Source organism: Sciurus vulgaris (genome assembly GCF_902686455.1).
Source record: "Sciurus vulgaris genome assembly, chromosome: 4".
NCBI lineage: Eukaryota > Metazoa > Chordata > Mammalia > Rodentia > Sciuridae > Sciurus > Sciurus vulgaris.
The window spans coordinates 48,679,669-48,699,940 of NC_136464.1; the positions used below are offsets into that span (position 1 = coordinate 48,679,669).

The window sequence follows — 20,272 nt, forward strand, 5'->3', positions numbered from 1 at the left end:
ACCTCCTGCAGGCTTTCCCTCCTCGGCTACACTGTCCTGGGTCGCAGGCCCTGCTGCCACATCCTAGGACTCCTTCCTGAGTTGGCTTCCTCTTCAGTATCTACGGCTGTTGTGTTTCAATTATTTATCTTGTTTAACGCGGTCTCCCTCACAAAAAGGTAAGCACCACATCAACTGGGACTTTTGTCTGTTTGATACTGTTATGTTGACAGTATCTAAAACATCCCTGGCAGATGCTTGATAAATATTCACTGTATAAATGAAATAAGGACCAGCCGCCTGAATGAATGAGTCAAGGAATGAATGAATGCAGTGAATTACCGGCTCCAAGGGACTGTGGTGGCCCAGCTGCCCCACTGCCAGCCCAGGTACTAGGTCCCCAACCTGGGAAGAACATGGACTATTTCTCAGAGAAGGCGACCTGTTCAGCAGGAAGCTCAGGCCAGTTAACAAAGGAGCTGCCGGAGGTGTGGGACCAATGCCACCCAGGCTGCTAATGAATCTCTTCCCATTGATTTCTGAGTGGCCTTTGAAGGGAGGGATGCAAAGGCAGCTCCAATGTCTGAGCCTCAGCAGTCCTGGGGTTTTATTGCTTCTCCCAGGACACAGCTCTGACAGGGGGCTTCCGGATGGCCCCAGGGCTGGACTTACATGAGCTCCTGCAGTTGGGAATGCAATTTCCCTTCCTGCTGGAGCCGTCTGTCTGCTGCACACCTCCCTGTCTGGGCCGGAGCTGCCCGATTCCACCCGCAATGCTCCCTGGACAAAGGTTTCCCAGGCTGCCAGGATGCCATCACCCTTCGTGGAGAGGACAGAGGTGAGGCTCAGGTAGGGAAGAGATTTGAGGTCACATGCACAACCGTCTGGACCCAGGTGCCCCTAAACCTTGCTGGCCCACTGTGCCCTGACTTTTTCAGAATAGAGCCCTTTTTTGAATCAGCAGCTGATTCATACACTTCAAAGGAGGAAACCGAGGCTCAGAGAGGGGCTGGGGGCTCGGTCACACCGCAAATTAGTGGTAGAGCTGGCACAAGAACCCAGGACTCCTGGCTTGTTCTAGAAGCCCAAACTATGTGTCCCAGAGCTATATCAGTGCCCACTGTAGTGCTGAGGGCATGGTCTCTGAATTCTAATGTGCTTGACAGATATGAGGGCCTACTCTTCTAAAGGACTCTTGTTTATCAACTGCCTCTATCACATGGGGGGATTCACAGTGTCCACCCAACTCTGTTCCTCCTTCTCACAGGGAGGTTGGGGGCCAGACCTCGGTCCCTTCCGCTCCTTTCCTCATCCACTGTGGGAGTCACATGCATCATATTTTGAGCATGGGCTTAAAAGAAAGAGGACTCCCCAGAAGTGGCAGTGAGCGCCTTGTTACCTCAGGTGTGTAAGCTGAGGATGGAGCGTGGCAGAAGGGATTCTTCTGGAAGGCTTATAGAGTCTGAGGCCCTTGTTGCTCTGGAGTGCTAGGTAGGTGAGTTTGAGAAACAGTCTGGCACTTCGGAGTCTTCCGGGCAGCGGTGTAGCAGCTTTATGAACTTCCCATGCCCACAAAGTTTGCCAGGTGTGCTTCATCCCCTGGTGCCACTGTCCCTCCCCCCTTCTGCAGCTGTCCAGGGAGAGGGGAGCTTCTCCTGGATGCCTGCTCCCTTCCAGCCCCTTGTTCTTGGCCCACAACAGCCCAGGGGATTTGTTGGCTTCCTTCACTCCCCAGTGTGGTCCCAGGTATCCCCCACCTGTGGACATGAACAGACAGGCCATGCAGGAATGTCTGTCTGGAAAACATCCAAAGGTGGCCGCCAGGGCAGGGCAAGGAGCGGGAGGCCTGATGTCGAAATCAGAATCTGCAGAGCTAAGATCGGCAGAGTAGCACGTGCTTGGTGCAGGAAGCCAAGTCCCTCACTGGGATGAATGCTGCCTAGAGAGTTTGGGAGCTTGCTGTGTGACCAAGTGTGGATCACTCTCCCTCTCTGAGGCCCGGCTTGCCCTTCTAGTGCAAATGAAGTATATCTCTATTGCTGGAGGCAGCAGCCTCCCCTGGGCCTGGCCAGGTAGACCCAAGAAGCATCCATTTTTATGATTAACAGATATGTAGCAAATTATCGTCCGTGGTGATGGGATTTCAGCCTTTCTTTCCTTATCATTTCCTGTGTTCCTTGATTGTCCAATAAATAGGATTATTTTTGTGACGAGAAGAAAAATGCCATAAAACCACTACCATCTTAAAGAAATGCAAAGTTAGGACTTTTCCCCCCTGAAGGCTGCTGTGTACCATCTTTAGACCAGTAACAGGAGGGTCAAGCAGAGAGTGGCCATGAGGTCATGTCATATACCAACCGAGCTTCCAAGACCCAGCCTGTGGGTGGCCCAGGGCAGGACATGGCCAGTGGACTTTGTTGGAGATTCATCATTCGTTTTTCCACCCACGACACACTTCCACCCAGAGGGCTCTTGTCCCCACTATTGCACCAACCTTTGAACCGTTTACCTGCTGAGGTTTTCTAAAAGGCAAACCTGACCATATCACTCTCCTGTCTAAAACCTTCCCTGGCTCCCTAGGACTGTCAGGATCCCGTTCAGGTCCAGGTTCCTCAGATGTCCCTGCAAGAGTCACGCCTGGTTTCCAGAAGGCGCTGGCATTGCTCTCCGCTCGCCTGGAGCTGCTCTTGTCTGATGCCTCTGGCAATCCCTGAAAGGCGTATATAAACCCTGGTTTGCCCAACTTTATGGGAGGTAATGCTCTCCCCAAAGGGTCACCTGCCAGTCAAAGTGTGAGGCAGCAGCTGTGTGCCAGCTTGAAGCTGGAAGGGGAAATGGCTACAAATTCAGGAGCGGCAGGGAAACTAAGTCCCCCTGTCCCACCTACCCACCAATCTCTGGGCTTTTCCAGGGGGACGTGAAGCCAAGACCAATAATACAGTCACAAAGGAGGGCAAGGCCCCAGCCAGCAGCTTCCACTGGGCTTTCAAGGAGGAAAAAATATTAGACCTTGGGGCTCTCAGCCCTGGGGATGCTAATGGTCTAAATGTTTGTGTCTCTCCAAAATTTATGTGTCAAAAATCTGATCCTCAGTGCGATGGTATTAAGGTGGGGTTTCAAGGTGGTTCAGTCACGAGGGCTCCACCCTCACAAATAGGATGAGTGCTCTTTTAAAGGGTGGAGGGTGTTTGCCCCTTCTGCCATGTGAGGATAAAGCGAGAAGGTGGGATCTATGAGGAATGGACCCTCACCAGATGTCCGATCTACAGGTACCTTGAACTTGCCTCCAGAGCTGAAAAATAAATTTCTATTGTTTACTTGTCACCTAGTCTAAGGTAATTTGTTATATTGGCTCAAATGGACTAAGACAGAGACCAGCCGGCATCGCCTCTCCCCTACCAGTTTGCCCATCCGGGATGTAGGCCACATCTGGGGATGCATGCTGGGAAGGCTCAGCCCCGAGAACCACACTGTGCTCCTGAAGGCTGCTCATCAAGGGGAGCCTGTGCCCCTCTTGGGCCCCAGACAGACCTGGGAGTGTGGAGTGTAATTGAATTTGACCCAATTACCTAATTATGCTCACGAACCACCAGTGCTGACAGTCCCCAGTGTTGGGGTGGTTGGAAGCCAGGATCCAAGGGGCAGCCTCCAGTTCCTCAGGTTTTCTTGGAACCAGTGCTAGGTGCCAGAACCTGCAGAGCCCTTCACTTCCTGGATGCTTGGAACCCTAGGGGCAAGTGGCACTCTTCCCATCCTACAGATGGGACAGGCTCAGAAGGTGTAGAACAGAGAGTGGAGCCCCCCTGCACGCGGGGTCTTCACACACTTTCCTCTGCCGGGTTCGCCCTTCTCTGCCCTCCTCTATGGCAGATTGCTCTTTGGAGCCTCCCGGCAAGGGTCATTTCCTCAGAAAGTCTTCCCTCAGCTCTTCTCCTGAGGCCCCTCCACTGTCCTTCATAGAACCATCATGATGCTGACAAAGTCATTGTCAGAGGTTATTTCTTCCACATCTGTCCTGCTTGTGACACTTCAAGTCCCTGGAGGGCAAGGATGATGGCCATCTTACTCACACTATGTCCAGGAGCCCAGCACAGGGCTGGGGACATGGCGATGCTCAATAAGTGCTTGCTGAATGAATGACTGAATGACTTCATGCCTCTAAATTATAGATCTTTCTAGACACTCTGTTGGTTTCCAGGCTTTGGGAAGGGTGCCTCATCTGTAAGAGGTATCGTACTGCGGGCTGTGCTGGGCATCCCCTAAGAGTCACAGGGGCTGGAGCGAGGCTGTGGGGCAGGCATATCCACCTTCGTATTACTGACATCCTGGCCAGAAGGATGGAGAGCTCTCTTTGTGAGATCCTGAGCTGGGAGATCTTGACTTTGGGAGGTGAAGGGACAGCCCAGGGTCGCCAGATTACAAAGATAGCCAGAACGGTGTGAGTCTGGGACCTGGCCTCATTGTCTTCCCCTGCTATGGTCAAATGACAGAGTGAGTGAACTGGCAGATGGAAGAATTTCAGGTTGGCCAGGTGAGGCAGGACAGGGATAGTCAGATCCTTCCACGGAGGAAGCTGCCCTCTGGGCTGAGTCACAAGGCAGTGCTGCTCCTGGGGCGCCTCTAGGCCTCCATACATCTGGGGGACTCATCAGGCCTTCTTCCTCCTTCTGGGAAGCAAGATGGACTGGAGACCCAGGTGTGCTCTGCCTAGAGATGGACTGCCTGGTTCTGAATTCTAGCCCTGCCACTTGCTAGCTCGTGGCCTTGAGGAAGACACTAACCTCTCTGAGTCACAGTTTCTTTCCTTTTTCGGTTCTGGGAATTGAATCCAGGAGCACTTTACCATTGAGCTACATCCTCAATCCTTTTTATTTTGAGACAAAGGTCTTGCTAAGTTGTTTAGGGGCCTTGTTAAGTAACTGAGGCTGTCCTTGAACTTGGTGATCCCTCTGCCTCAGTCTCCTGAGTCACCAGGATTACAAGTGTGCATTACCAAGATCAGTGAGTCCCAGTCTCTGCTTAAGGTTTTTGTAATAATGCAGGAGAGGATGTGAGCTATTTCCCCCAGCATTTGGAACATGGTAAGGACTCAATAAAAGCTAACTCCTTAATTGAGTAGTAACAGTGCAGGTTGACTATTCCTTATTTGAAATGCTTGATGTCAGAATTGTTTTGGATTTCAGATCTTTTTTTTTTAATTTTGGAATACTTGCATATGCATAATGAGATATTTTAGGGGTGGGGCCCAAGTTTAAACTAAAATTCACTTATGTTTAGTATATCCAAGTTATAGACATAATCTGGAGGTAATTTTGTGCAATAATTTTAGGGCACCTCATTTTGACTCTGACCTGCTACATGAGATCAGGTGTAAAATTTTTCCCTTATACCATCATGTCAGCACCCAGAGTTTGGGATTTTGGACTTAAGATTGGAGATATCCGTCTTGTAGGATAATAGTATTTGGAGTCACAGGTGGGTGGTAATCATAGCAACAGCAGCAGTGGAGATGGTGTCTGTGGTGAAGTGAAAGGACTAGTGCTAGCAGCAGTAACTAAGTAACAGGAAGAGTACTAGTGCTAAGTCCTTGATGGTATCAGCCTGGCCCATGGCATGGAAGGGACACTGGGAAGGTTGCATCCTCTCTGTGTGCCAGTCTCAGATAAAATAGGCGATTGGGTCAATGATCCTAAAACCTCCTCTACGCCCCAACATCATGTCAGAGAGTAATGGTAAGAATAATACACCACTACGACCAATACTTATTTGTACCTAAGGTACGCCTCAGGATCTCCCAAAAGACACTGCCCTGCTGTCTCTTCCCTGCCGGCCACCACCCTCCTCTTCCCCATTTGAGACTTTTCCTCCCACAAGTGATTCTTTTTCTGTGTGGGGAGGGTTGTGTCACCCACCTGTTCTGGCTCAGCCCCTGGGGTGTGGCAAACGAAACAGCTTTCCCCTACATCATCGCATCTGCTCCTCAACACAAATAACCCTAGGAGAGAGGTATCCCCATTTCTTGATGCAACAGCTGAAACTCAGAGAGGTCACATCAGTTCCGTAGAGCCACATGGCAGCAGGGTGTAGGACAGTGAGAGGGTTTGGCCTTAGCGGGTGCAAGGCCCTGGGTTTGCTCTCCAGCACCCATAAATAAATAAATTAAGCCACATAGCTCAAAAGGAAGAGGGAGAAGGAAAGGCCAGGGCAGCCACCTCCAGCAGACTCTCTGTAGACTCACCCGCCCTCCTCCATCAGTCAGAGGCCCATCTGTCCCTGCCTCTTGCTCAAGTGATGGAGGGCCCAGGGTCATTGCCTTCACTGGCCACTGAGATCCATCTTTCAGCCACGCTGGGCTGATCAGCACAGTGTCTTAAATAAAAGGTGGCCAACAAGAAGAAAACCCTTCCCACCCGAGGTGCAGTTGGGACCAGAACCCTGAAATCTAGCCGTGGTCCAACGGGGGCCCTACTGTCCTCGAAGGAGACCTGACCTTGGCCTTAGGGCCACCTGAGTATCCTGCACTTTTCTCTAGAGAGCACGTCTCTTTTGTGTCTCTTGTCCTGCAGCTGTCCGTCCATTTAGAGAAAACATGTAAGTTATTTGGAGAGCCAGACACAGAGGCCCTGTCTCCAGCGGTGGGGTGAGTCTCTCCCAGGGGAGCTTCAAGGCGCCCCGGCTTCCACGTCACACAATCGAGAGCATTTGCCTCCCCCCCCGCATTTCACAGCCGCTCGCTCGGCTTCCCCACCGAGCTCAACAGTGCACCAATTTCCCCGACACCAGACTTGGGGGGGCAGGTTCCCATTTCCTCTCTTCCCAGGCAGGGCCTTTTGCACAGGCGTGCGCCCTGCACACGGGCGGTCCCCTCGCCTCCCAGCCTCCCAGCAGACGCTTAATTAGAGGAAGTGATTCTAAACATCTGGGGCGCACATCTGAGAGGGGCTCGAGACCACAGGGCCTGGAGGAAATGGGGATATAAGCAATTATGTCACTTCCTGAGCTGGGAGTGCTCGGGAGGGAGCAGAGCAAGCATTCTAGGGCTGGACCAGGGCCATGTGCCCCATGGACTGGGATCCTGGGGCCTAAACAAGAGGCCGCCAGCGGCTCCATGGCAGAACTTAGTTACAGCCAGCAGGATCAGTTGTGCCTGGATCTGTGGTCCCCAGGGGGAAAGGAGGAGACAAAGGAAATAAGGAGAACAGCAGGGGGAGAGAGGCACAAAAGGAGAAAGGAGATAGAGAGTGAGAGAAAAGAGGAGTGGGGGAGGGGGTCAGGGAACTGATGGACTCAGAAAGAGGCCTCTGGCTTCCAGGAAATGAAGCCTCCCCCTGGCAACATACCAAGAATGGCAGCAACCCCCACAGGGTACACTGACCCAGTTCTGATTTTGACCCAACCCCTCCCCAGCTGTGTGACTCTGAACATAAGACTTAACCTCTCTGAGTCTCAGTCTCTTCTTCTGGAAAAGAAAAGGAACATTACATTGTGAGTTGCTGTTCAGGGGCTCATTTATGAAAAGTAAGGGAAGGTGGCTGACTGTCCCCTGTTGCTCCAACCCAGTCTAGGCTGGGAACTTCCTGCTGGAAGTGGCTAGCCCAGGGGCTTCTGCCTTCCCACCCTCAGCTTCTCTACCCTGTGATGTGGGTCTGTTGACACTGTCTACCTCCTGAGCAAGTCCCTGCCTGGGCTGGGTCTGGAAGTTCTTTGAGGGTACAAAAAATCTCTAGGGTTACCTAATGCCAATGGCACAGTTTGCACTTCATAGGTAACCAGGTGCTATGTCACAGGGGTGAATTTAGTTTATCCTTTGCACCCAGTTTCTGCTGTCATTATAATTATGAGCTTGTATGAAAGGCAGACTCCTAATTTTTCCCCCTGGTAAATCCAGTTTCCTGCCAGAGACAATAGTGTCTCTTCATCTCAAACAGGTGAGACTGGGTCCTCTGGAATTCCCTGCAGGCGTCCAGCCCCGGGCAGTGCTTCCCACCTGGCCAGCCTCAACCAGCCAGGAGACGTTCCTAGGAATAGAATGAAGCATCTGTTCCCGATTCTTCAAGAAGAGCCATTGGACAGAGCTCCCAAGCTCTGGGTTCAGTTTCTTTCTGGGCCCAGGAACAGCAATTGCAGCTGGCACGGCCAAGATGGCTCTGCTTCCTTCTAGCCACCTGGCTGACCACCACCCTGTCCCCAGTGAGGGGAATTACCACCTTGCAGAGCTTCTACTGCAAGACCCGAACACCTGGTTGCCTGGGCAGCACCTTGCCAAGGTGACGCCATCCAGATGGTCTCTTGAGAGACAGCTGGGTTGCCATGGAAACAGAATTACTACTCCCGTCAAGAGACCTGAATTCCAAATCTGCTGGACCCCAAGTTTAGAGAAGGGAATTGATTTGCATAAAGTCACACAGTTAGTAGGTTTCAAGACCTGGACTGCAAAGCAAGACTAAATAAGTAATCACAACTGTCGTACGGAGTCCTGTGAGATGCGCACTTTGTCACGTGCTTTGTGTCCATCATTTCATGAGGCTGGAAGACAAAGCTGGGGTCACATATAACATGGAAGTGGCAGAGCTGAGCTGAAACCATGCCATTCGATCCTGAAGCCTGAGCTGGACCCCTGCCCTGGGCCGTTTCCTAATTCTGGCTTCTGGCTCTGGGCTCCACCTGTGCTGAGATCAACCCTATCCCAGAAGCTCCCCTGCCAAAAGGGTGGAGGGGCCCTGCAGGCTGAGCCCCAGAGATCCCAGGGCCTGGTCCCTGGAGCCCTGGCTCTTCTGCACAAGAGGGCAGAAGTCTGCTGTCCAGGGCCCTCTTCCCAGTCTTGCATGTCAGATGGACCCTGGGGACAGGTGAGGGGCACACCCACAGTAGTAGTGGGGAGCAGTAGAAGTGGCACTGTACTTGGAGTCAGGCAGGCTGGGCCCACACATTCCTCTCACTTCTTCCAGCTGTTCAGCCTCAAGGTCCATCAGTTTAGAGTCGGCCATCCATGAATCCCCTCCCTTTTCCACAAAGGAGAAAGGAGTTACTCTGTGCATCAGTTTCCCAGTCTAAATGAGAGGTTGGGCTGCTGTGGGGACAGGCACTGATGTTCATAAACCACCCACAAGTGGCTGGCATGAAGCAGGAACTCAATTATGTTAGCTTCTCTCCCTCCTTCCAATCTTAAATTTGGGGAAAGGTTGCTTGGAAGACTTGGTGAGACAGAAGGCCTCAAACTTCCCTTACTCAGGACAGACTGGGCCCTCTGGGCCCCCTGCCCAGCCTCCCTCAGTTAGTTCTCTCTCTCCACTGCTGAAGGCCACTTGGCTCCCCAACTGGAGCTCAGCCTCCTTTTCTTGGGGGGGAAGGGGAGATTCGCTCTGAACTCCATGTAAACCTCTGCTGCCCTGGAGACCCAGTAAGGGGCTGCTCCCCTGCCTGTAATGGGATCCCACTCATCTCCTACCCCCATGGAGGTGGGTGCAGATGGCATTTATCTCGTCTGTACCTTTGCAAATAGGTTCCATATCTTCTAGACCCTGGGTTTTCTGCTATCTCTGGGTATGAGAAGCTTCCTGAGTCCAAAGGGCAACATGATAAGATAAGATTACTAGCACATATACAGCAATTTCTAGACACCAGGCCCTGTATAAGTTAACTCACTCAATGCCTATGGTATAGGCATTGGGAGGATCCCCTCTTAACCAACGAGGGCACCATGGTCCATAGAGGTTAGGGGACATTTCTAGCCTGGTGAGTAGGGGGCTGGGTGGGATTCAGAGCAGGTAGGCTGCTCCACAGAACACATGTTTAACTACTACTCTTCTCTATGAAATAGATGAATGGTTTCTGGAGAGGGTATTTGGAATTGGGGCCAAGCCAGGCTCTCTGTTCCTCTTCGCCCATGGGGCTGTAACTGTCAAATGAGCTCAATGATGGGAAGGTGCTCAACCCCCAATGGGGACAAATCACTGTCACATACGCCACACAGCCACCTGCAAACAATTTAGGTGATCTTGACAGGTGTCGTGAGTCATTATCACATTTCTCCCAGGATTTTACGTTAACTTGTTCAGAGAGCAGGGACAGCAGATGGCTTTGAGGTCATATAGGTATGTTTGAGTCACAACTCTGGTTCCTTTTAATAAGGTGGCTTTAGTCAAATTACTTCACCTTTCTAAACCTCAGTCTTCTCATCTGGAGAACAGGGTAGACATGAGTTGCAGGAGGTGAGATAAGTGAGTTGTACTTGCTGATCAAGTGTTTGCTATGTCCTGACTAAAAGGGGAAATAAATCAGGTTTGTTCCTAATCCAGATGTGCTCCCCCGACTTGCCCCAGCCCTGTAAGTCTAAACAGGCAAGACTGATAATGACTGCACCATCGTTAATTCCTGTCTGTCTAACCCAGAAGGTATTTACAAGGTGGTGGCTTGCAACATTTGCTCAGAAAGTTCCATAACCAACTTGCCTACTTCCTGCCAAGCCCCTGCTCCATTTCATTCTCACACCCTCGAATCCCCTGAAATCCCTCCTCTGGGGGCGAGAATGCTAAGCTCCATCTTAAAACCAAAGCTCTGGCTTCCTTAATCCTCTTACCTGGCTCTTTTCTCTGCAGAATTAATTGCTGCTGATGGCTTTATTAAGCCATAGCATCCTCAGGGCACCCTGGGGCAGTGCAGGGGGATTGTTTTGGCAGGACTTCTGTCCTGAAAGTACCTTTGGGTTGGGTGGCAGGAAGTGGATATGGAAAGACTTGGAAAGGCAGCCTTGTGCCTGCAGAGGGACAACTGTGGTACCTCCAGGCTGATAACACTGTGTCTCTGCATCCAGAGAGGCTGTTCCAGCTATTTGGGGGGCACTTGGCTACAGCAGGGATGTCCTAGCCAGACCTCTGATCCCACTTCTGCTCCTGCCGAGACCATCCGTCCAGGTCATCAGGGTCTCAGTTTCTTCCTTAAAATGGAAATGAGGCTGCTCTGGGGTTTCACAGAGCTGGACACAGAAGGCAGGACTCCTGTCATCTCTTGCCCACAGAATGGAGATATTCATTTATTTTAAACCACAAGAGCAAGGTCTGGGTGTGTGCGTGCGCTACATTTGTATGTGTCTGCGGACCTGTGCTTCGAGGGGCGGGGGTGGACCTGGCCCCAGAAGCTCATCATTTCAAATTCCTTCAAATTCGTGCCGCTATGAATGGTGCAGAAGCCCTGGAGAGAGGGAGAAACTGATGGGCGCAGCCTTCCCATGCCCTGGCATCCTCCATCGGGACTGTTGACTACATCACCCTCAAATGTGGATGAGATGACCTGGCCCAAAGGATTAATAAGGTGGTCATGGCTCCCGTTGAAAAAATCACTGTCTTGTCGGCTATTTTCCAGCTTAGGGTGCTGTTACTTCTACTTTGTGCATGCTGCATTTTAACCCTTTCCTGAACCCGCTCATCTCCCCTTTTAACTGGCAGAAAAGGGACCCAGGCTCAGGCTGTTGAACAGACACCTGTAGCTCCCCTCAGGCACAAGACACGGCTTTTGCTGTCTTCACTTTGACAGTTTCTGAATGTGGCAAGGGAGACTGGTCCTCCAGTTACGGTACCAATGTAAAACGTCCTTTCACAATTTCCATATGGAAGTTCAAATAAGTGAGTAAACTACAAACAACACAATCAGAATCTGAGTGGACGGGAATCGACTGAGAGGATGAGGGTGGGGTTCCAAGGACTGAAATGTGGATGGGCCTCGAGGCAGCACTGCAGGTGCCGCGTCCACACTCTCTGCTGCAGGTACTCTGTGGCCCTGCCCGAGCATTTTCTGTCCTGACACAGAGCCAAGCCACGCGAATGCTGGAAGGTTCCACCTCACCCCCACCCCAAGCAGCCCTCAACCGATAATGGCCATGGCGTGGTGGATAAATACCTCCTCTCTCTGAGGCTCAGGTAGTAGGGAAGCGTTCTCCTTTGTCTGCCAGAGCCCCCGACAGGACTGAGCCCCAGGGGTCCACAGCAGGCAACTTCGTAACCAACCACACTCTTCCTTAACTTCCTCCCCTTCCTGTCCCATCTGCCCCACTTTTCCCATCCGTGTTTTCTGAAATCCTCCTAAAGAAGTGATGTGCACTGAATCTTCAGCACAGGGTCTGCATCCGGGGAAATCAATTCCAGAAACCTGCCATTCCATGGGAATCTTCCAGCAGCTTGGCCTCATGAATCCCCACCTCTCTACTTCCAGACCCCAAGTCCCAACCAGGTGGCTGGGCTGGTGGGGTGGATTCCCAGCAGGGACTCTAGACTAGGGTTGCGGTCTAGGTAGGAGGAGCAGGCCCATTTTGAGAGGGGTCTGCTCCACCTGTTAGGGTCCTGGCTCTCAGATGCCCCATCTCCAACAGAGAGGCCCCCTCTCCAAAGCCTGGAAAGTCCATGTCCACTGGCTGGACCTCAGGCAGCACTGTCCTTGTGCACCCGGGCAGTGGTGGGAGGAGTGGCCACAATGACTAATCTGGCAGATGAGAGGGAGACAGGAAGAGTGGCCTCCTGACAAGCTGAGGCCTGTCCCCTGGGCTCTCGGGAACCAGAGAGGGCTGTATCTGGGAAACTGCTGAGCCAGCCAGCAGACAGAGCACTCTGTTCTCACCCACCCCTGCCAGTCACAACCAAGCTCTGAAGAAACCCACAATGAATATCACTGCTCCAGCTTCAAAACAGAATATATGTCCCCTGCAGAAAACATGGGAAATGAGAGTATCAGACGCATGCCCTGGTCCAGATAGATCTATTATTTATAAGTTGACATTTCGGGACATCTCCTTCTGTTTTCTGTGCCTAGATACATGCATGTTTTGTTTTGGCACCTGGCTGCCATCATACCACGCAGATCATTTTGTTACTGTTCTAAAAGGTTAATATGATTATGTCCTAAGCATTTCCCCGCAGGCCTTATTTTGAATGGCCATAAATAGAGCGACCATGGAAATCCTCAGCCCTCTCTCATTCCTGGAGGGCTCGGCCCCTCCTCACTGTGCACTACTGACACCCCAGGGACCATCCAGTTGTCTTCTCCCCAATTCCTTGGCCTGGGAGGACTGTGTCCACCAAGCTCCTCCCATTGTCCCTCTTCTCCAAGAGGCCACTCTGATCCCAGGCTCATCTCACAGGGAGCCAGGGAGGGGAGGGGCCAAGGCCACTGCCCCAAAACAGCCTGCCCCACTGGTCACTCATAGTCACTCAGAAGTGGTCTAGCTCTCTGAGCACCAGCCGTGACCCTCCTGGAAGCAAATCCTGCTTCTAGTATCAGGAGCCACGTGAGTTAGGTCTGTCTTTCCCTCTCAGAGCCTCAGTTTTCTCCTCTATAAATGGGTGTGCTGGTAGGAGATCCAGCCTCCCCTACAGCGTGGACAGCAGGGGGCAAGCACATGATTAGGTTTTCTCCACTGCACAGATCTGGCCTCCAGTGCACAAGGGTCTGGTGATGAAGTCCAGAGCCCTTTCCAGGGAGACCTGACTCAGGGGTGGAGACGGCCTAGCAGGAGGAAGGAAGCCATGTCCCTCCCCCATATCCCAGCTCTGGTGAGCTCGGATGTGGGGGTGGGGTGGTGTCCAGGACGTCTGTCCTTGGCCTTGGAAGGGTGGCCCAGCCTGCTGGGCGGCCTGGTGTTTCAAGGGCATGGTCTCGCCTACCTGCTGTCTCTGGGGGGAGCCAGCAGCGTTAACAAATCCCCTGCAATTTGCACCCACCAATCCCGCCTGCTTGCTGGGCGGCGTGAACCGTTTTTCACGGAGAGCTGCGCACAGCTTTGTCTTAGAGAGACAGCTCTGGCAGGGTGTCCCTGAATGAGGCCATTTGTCCTCCCTGGTGACGGGAAGGCGGCTGCATGGAGCGGGCAGAGGCAGAGAGGGGTGGAGAGAGGCTAAGAGGGAGTGTGAAGGTGGAGATAGGAGCCAGGCCACTGAGAACCACAAGAAATGTCCCCACAACCATTGGGGTCTGAGAGTCCCCCTATTCAGCCAGGTGGGAGCAAGAAGGCTTGGTTTCAAAGACAGCCAGAAACAGCAGTGACCTCCTGGCTTAAGTAGAAGAGGTGGGAACCACCTGGCTGGCCTCTGATCCCTGTGTCCCAGCCCAACCCTCTGTGAATGGCAGGACACTCACTCCAGGGCCCCTGGGGTCAGGGCCCTTCGCTAAGCCTGCACAAGCTGCTGTATAGAACCCAGCCTCTCCCAAGCCCCTCCTCTGTGGAGGACAGGCAGGCCACAGACAGGGAGGGGCGTGGCAGGGACCCCTGCATTCTTGATTCTTCACTCCCCGGGCTGGCTGGGGCACAGAGTATGTCTCAGTCCACCCCCTGTGATCTGTGACCTCCCTCATGACTGTTCTTTCCTCTGGGGAGCATGCCAAGAAGACCGGGCCAAGCAGATGTTCGGGGACGCAGAGCTAGCAATCCACTTTGCCTGGGTTCCACTCCCGTTCCTGGGGTTGAGGTGTGTGGGTGTGCTTAGAACAGAGGTCAGACACACGGGGCCCCAGGGCCAGGCTGGTCTCCAAATGCACTGGGTGTAAGACAGGAGGGAGGAGGGGCTGGGCACAGCACTTGTCAGGGGTACAGCCCGACCTGGTCCTCTGGGGAACATGATCCCAAGGCGCTCGTTCAAAGGAAGTCAGGCATCTACGCAACACAGCTATCTCTTAAAGGGCATTTGTGGGCAATTAATATTCTTTTTCTAAAATTACTGAGCAGTCCAGCCTGAGGTATCTGCAGGCCACATCCAGCCCATGATGACCACTCTATACTCTGACAAACGTTCTCTGCCTGTCCCTGAGGAAGGTTGGCCTCTTCCTGTCCTGACTACTCTCCTGAGTTCTATGGTCCCTTCTCCAAATGCCCAGTCGTGCTCCCCAGGATGCCCTGCTGTGTGCACATCTTGACTTCACCAACTGCCTAAGGTGACAGCTCATAGCCATCAGGCCTCAGGGAGACAGGAAGGGCGCTAGGAAAGGCAGTGGGTCCCCCAGGTCCCTGGGGCTTCCCTGTGACTCGGGGTGGGTCCTCTCCTCTCTGGTCCCTGGACGTCCTACCTTCTGGGCTCTGACATTCCCTGTTCCATTATTTCAACACACGCTGGCTGCTCAGTGGGGTCAGCTGAGGTGACACAGATTTATTCAAGCGTGGACACGAGCTGAGGCACGAGGGCTCTGGGGGACCGTGGACATGGCGACCGGTGGTGCTCTCACCCACGTAGCCAGCATGGGCTGATGGGCGTGATGAGGCTGACATTTCAGCGCTGCCTGCCAAGTTGCTGAGGGCTGGCACGTGGGGACGGGTGGGGGCAGGGTGGGTGCACTATGGCCTTGGAGGAGGTGGGGGCAGGGGACTGGGCAGGTGACCTTCTGTTGTAGGTGGTGGCAGGGTGGGGGGAGCAGCTGCCCTGAGGAGCCTCCGATGAGGAGGATCCCGGCCCTGTGCGCGCCTGCGCTTGTGCTCCTGTGTGAGCAGAGGCTAAAGGCTGCACCAGAACAAAGAGCTGGGGGCTGGGTACCAGGGCCCCACGTGCAGACGCCCGCCTTGGCTGCTGCAGTGTCTGCGGCTCACACTCCGCGCTCCTGGCGCCGGCTCCCCTCTCTCTCTCTCTCTCTCTCTCTCTCTCTCTCTCTCTCTCTCTCTCTCACACACACACACACACACAGCACATGCTGCAGCAGTGCTGCCCCCAGGCCCAGCTCCTGCTCCACAGCCCCCGACGGATGCCCAGCCGGCTCACCGCCAGCCGTCCTGACAAAGCTCCTCTCCCGCTGCATGAGCTCATCCCAGCTCCTGACCAGACAGACAGGGACGGGGAAGGGGAGGCACTTGTCGCTGCGGCCATGCATGCACACAGCACACAGCCACAAACACAACAGTGCACATGCAGGCACCCACACTCGGCACACCCCACACAGAGACACGTGCAGACTTTCAGCAGCCAAATGCACAGGCACGCACACACACACGCTCCACACCGAGATGTGCACATATGCACACAGCCACGGACCCGCCACACAGGAACAAGTCTGAGACCTGGAGCAATCTAGAAAAAAAGCAATGGGAAGCTAGACCTGGAAGTGAGGGACAGGCAGACAGATAACAGAGATGGCCAGGGAGAGAAGGCAGGGAAAGCTGCACAGTGATCAGACAGCAGGAGCCTGGACAGACAGGTGGGAGGGGTGGGGGGTAGCTGGCTGGCTACCCAGAGCTGGGCGCTCTGGGGACAGGGAGCTCTGGAATTATAGAGGCCACCTAAGAGAGGTCTGGGAGGGACACATGCATATCAGGGGCAGGGTAGCACAGGGCATGCACACACCCTAGAGCCAAGGGGAGTCCTGGGGAGGCAGCCTTGCTAGGCAGCGAGGATCTCAGCGAGGTGGGGCGCCAAGCTGGGGGGAGACGGAGGTCTGGAAGTGGAACTCACTTGGCGCCCACATGGTCGGGTACTGGGGGGCCCTCTCTCCTGCCGTGTTAGGGGAGCTTGCTGGGTGCTCAGAGACAGCTGTGTGTGTGTGAGCCTCTCTGCAGACCAGGCCTGGGCTCCCAGGTGGGAAGAGTGGCCGAGGTGGGGCCACCACCAAGCTGTCCTTCAAACTTGGAGTCACTGCTCTGCCCCCTTGGCCTCTGCTTGTCTTATAGCCCAGTTGTCCCCAGTGGATCCTTCATCCCTTGAATGAAGCCAGCAGCTGAGGCCCACTCAGATGGGCCCCTGCCTTCTGAGCATGAGGATGGCCAGACTTCACTGCCTGGCACGGGGTGGGTCATGGCTGTCAGCACAACAAGGGTTGGACTCCTAAGGAGGCATGCTGGGCCTCAGTGTCACCAGGTGCAGAATGGGTCCCTGAGCACTCATCTTGGGGTCCTGGGATGCATCGTGTGACTTAATGGACACCATATATGAGAAAGGGCTCTGTGAACTGCCAAGAGCTGTGCACAGCTGGAGCTGAGGATAAAGGAAAGAACAATTCCCCGTTTCAGGAGATGTGATCTTGGAAACGCCACTTTGAGGAACACAGGGCCAGGCTAGAGAATCCTGTACACAGTGAAGTCTCATCCAAGTGGAGTGGCTTCCCAGATCCTGGGGCAGGAAGCAGAAGTCTCCTAATCCAGAACCCTGACCAGCCCGGGTCAATGTGATGGAACAGGCCGAGAACCCTCAGCCTGGCGTCAGGCTACATTTCAAGTTCCAGCTCTATCCTTTACGAGCTGTGTGACTTTAGGCAAGGCACGGGGCCTCTCTGAGCTTCGGTATCCTCATTGATAAATGAAGATGTCTCACAAAGCTGAGAATTGTGGCAAACCATAGGAGAATAGCCTGCAAGAGCCAGTAAGGCAAGGGCTTAGGAGAGCCCCCTCCCCCACCAGGGAAGGGTGGCCCAGGGACCTGAGCCCCTCCTCCCCTGTGGGGTTGCAGTTGAGACTTCTGGGCAGCCCAGTCTTCTGTTCTCCTGACCTCTCTGTCTGGATTTGGTCCCCCTTCTTGGCCCCACTTTTTTTCTCTTTTTTTTTTTTTTGGTGGCAGGCCACAACCTCAGGGCCTCACGCATTCTTGGCAAGTTCTCCACCACTAAGCTACAGCCCCAGCCTGGTTTTGCCTTTGAAATATCCTTTTCTCTTCCCTTCGCGCCACTTTTGTCTTCCTCTCTGAGCACCCCACCCTCACCCGTGACCTGCCAACTGACCAGCGCCTCCACTCCCCTGTGCAACTTATTCTTTTGTAGCAGAATAAGGTTTTACAAAGTGAGAATTTAACCATGTTCCCATTACTTTAGGACGAGGACAACCACCTTCAAGATAGGCTGGCAAGTTAAGCTGCCGCCTTCACCAGCCTCACCCTAGCCACATGTCCTCTGACTCTGGGCTCCAAAACCACTAGCCTTGTCTTAGTCTGACACAAAGCCATGCTCTCTCCTACCTCAGGGCCTTTGCACAGGATGTCCTGTGAACAATACCTTCCTTTTCTTTACCCACTCAACTTTTTCTTAACCTTCCAAATGCTCCCCTGACCCTATAGTAGTCTGTGCCCCCAACACTCCCACGTCATCTGGTGGCTTCTTGTTCACAGCACTTAGCACAGTTTGACTTACACACACACACACACACACACACACACACACACACACACACACTCCTGAATCATTTGATCAATGGCTTTTTCTTCCTGTAGGCCAGGAGCCAGGAAGCTACTGGCTATCACTGGTTTTCATAAATAAAGTTTTATTGGAACTAGTCACACTCATTCCTTTATATATCATCTATGACTGCTTTTGTAGCCCACAAGGCCTAAAATAGATACCATCTGGTCCTTTATGTAAAAAGTTTGCACAGCCCTACCCCAGACTGTAAGTTCCTTGAGGCAGGACCCTGTCTGGTTCCCTGGTGACCTCAGTCCTGGCCGGTATCTGCACAGAACAGGCATGTAAGAGATGTGTTTCTTAAGATGCAATTTTTACTTTGTCTAAATTGTATTGACTTATTATTAAAACTGCAGATTCCGACAGGAATAGACATTCCCTGTGAGATTCCAAGACTGTTTTCTGGCAAGCAGTTCCATGCACAGCAATATCCCAGCTCAGGCTGGCGGAAAAAAGGTTTCAGAGCAGCTATTGGCTCACGAGACCTTCACACACAGTTTTATAAGTGAAGCACACCCACATTTGGGGACTGTAAGTGTTTGCAGAGGGGACTGTAAACCACATTCAAGACACTATGGTTTGAGTGGATTTATGGAAACGCGTTGTGAGATTTCCTTTAAGCGTTCTCATGAAGGCTACTTCCAAACACACGCCAAAGAACTGACTGGCGAATTCAATGAAATTGTTTTATTGTTATGCAGAAGAAATACCATCTCCCTCCCTTTCAACTACTGGTTCTGAATCAATAAAGAATGTTAGCACCCAGACACGGTGCCAGGTACTTTACATATTTCTGAAATTTACCATGACCCCTGCAAAGCAAGTCTCATCATTCCTGCCTTCCTGAGGCTATAAACTGAGGTCCAGAGACTAATACTCAGCATGTGACAGGTAGGTGGCCACAGGTGAGTCTGTTTTTTAAAGGTTGCTGGGTACCTGCTGTCTAAGCAAGGTTATGAGGATGATGGCAACTATAAAACTCTATCTTGCCTGTTTTAAAAGACGGGTCTCACTATGTTGCCCAGGCTGGCCCCAAACTCCTGGGCTCAAGTGATTCTCTTGCCTCAGCCTCTTGAGTATGTGGGACTATAGCTGCATGCAAGCATCCATGCTAAAACTGCACTGTTATTGTGCTCAAATCCCCCACAGACAGACTGCTGATTGGCACCTTCTGTGGCCCCTGTGAAAGATGGGGTCAGGAGGCCCCATGCAAAGACAGAGCTGGAGGATAAACTGCAGGGCAGGATTTTGGAACCCTGGATATATTGACATATTTTGCTTTTTTTTTTTTTTTTTTTTTGGTGGTGCTGGGGATCGAACCCAGGGCCTTGTGCTTGCAAGGCAAGCACTCTGCCGACGACTGAGCTATCTCCTCAGCCCCTTGCTTTGATTTTAAAGAAATGGATGTTTTGAATGCAGTGGAGCGTAAGGGTTCAGCATGCTGACTGTGGAGTACAGACCTGCACTTAAATCCCAGCTCTGCCGCTTGGAAATCTGCTTCTCTGAGTCTGTTTTCTCCCCTGTAAAATGGGGCCAATCCCAATGTTTATGCCCAGGGAACGAGAGGATGCATGTCCTACCTCCCGCACAGTGCCTGTTGTTGGGGTGTGGTGTCCCTTTGGAATCTTGTCTGGCCCTGCAGTGCCCCTGAAGTGACCCAATGCAAGAACGTGTGCAGGGACAGAAACAGGGCCGACCCTCGCCTGTGGGCCCCAGAGCCTGGCTGCTGAGCAGCTCCTTCTCGGAGCTCACACCACACCTAGATGACCCAAGGCACCAGCATGGCAGACAGCCCTGGTAGAGTCTGGAACCCTCCCACCTTCCAATGACGCCCGCACACACCCTGACAGACGCTTACCGGCAGACTTGGGAGTGAACTTGTCTCGGTTGGCAGCACACACGGCCAGTAGTCTGTACCCGAGGTCCAGGTCAAACCCTTGCTGGGCCGCCACCCGGCTGACCACCTGCCAGCAGGAGGGAGGAAAGGCAGGCATGAGTCACCATCCGTACAAAGCCTCTGAGCCCAGAGTGGGCGGACATGCCAATCTCGCAGTGAAGCAGGGGAGATGGGCTGGCTAAGGCAGGACCCCAGGGCGGCAGGGCTGGCTCCACAGTGCCTTGTTGGATCACTCAGCCAAGCACTGATACTGGCTCCAAGGGTCAC

The 20,272-nt window shown here is 53.0% G+C and overlaps 1 protein-coding gene across 6 annotated transcripts in view; it reads right to left on the minus strand.

Annotated features, from left to right (window-relative positions):
• The window catches only part of ZMIZ1 (zinc finger MIZ-type containing 1), a 218,767-nt gene that overhangs the window by 69,190 nt on the left and 129,305 nt on the right, over positions 1–20,272 (minus strand). For all 6 annotated transcript variants that reach the window (XM_079136063.1, XM_079136065.1, XM_079136066.1 and 3 more), the window contains one exon: positions 19,967–20,072. In XM_079136063.1, coding sequence (XP_078992189.1) covers positions 19,967–20,072 — 106 coding nt within the window. The remainder of the gene's footprint in view (positions 1–19,966; positions 20,073–20,272) is intronic.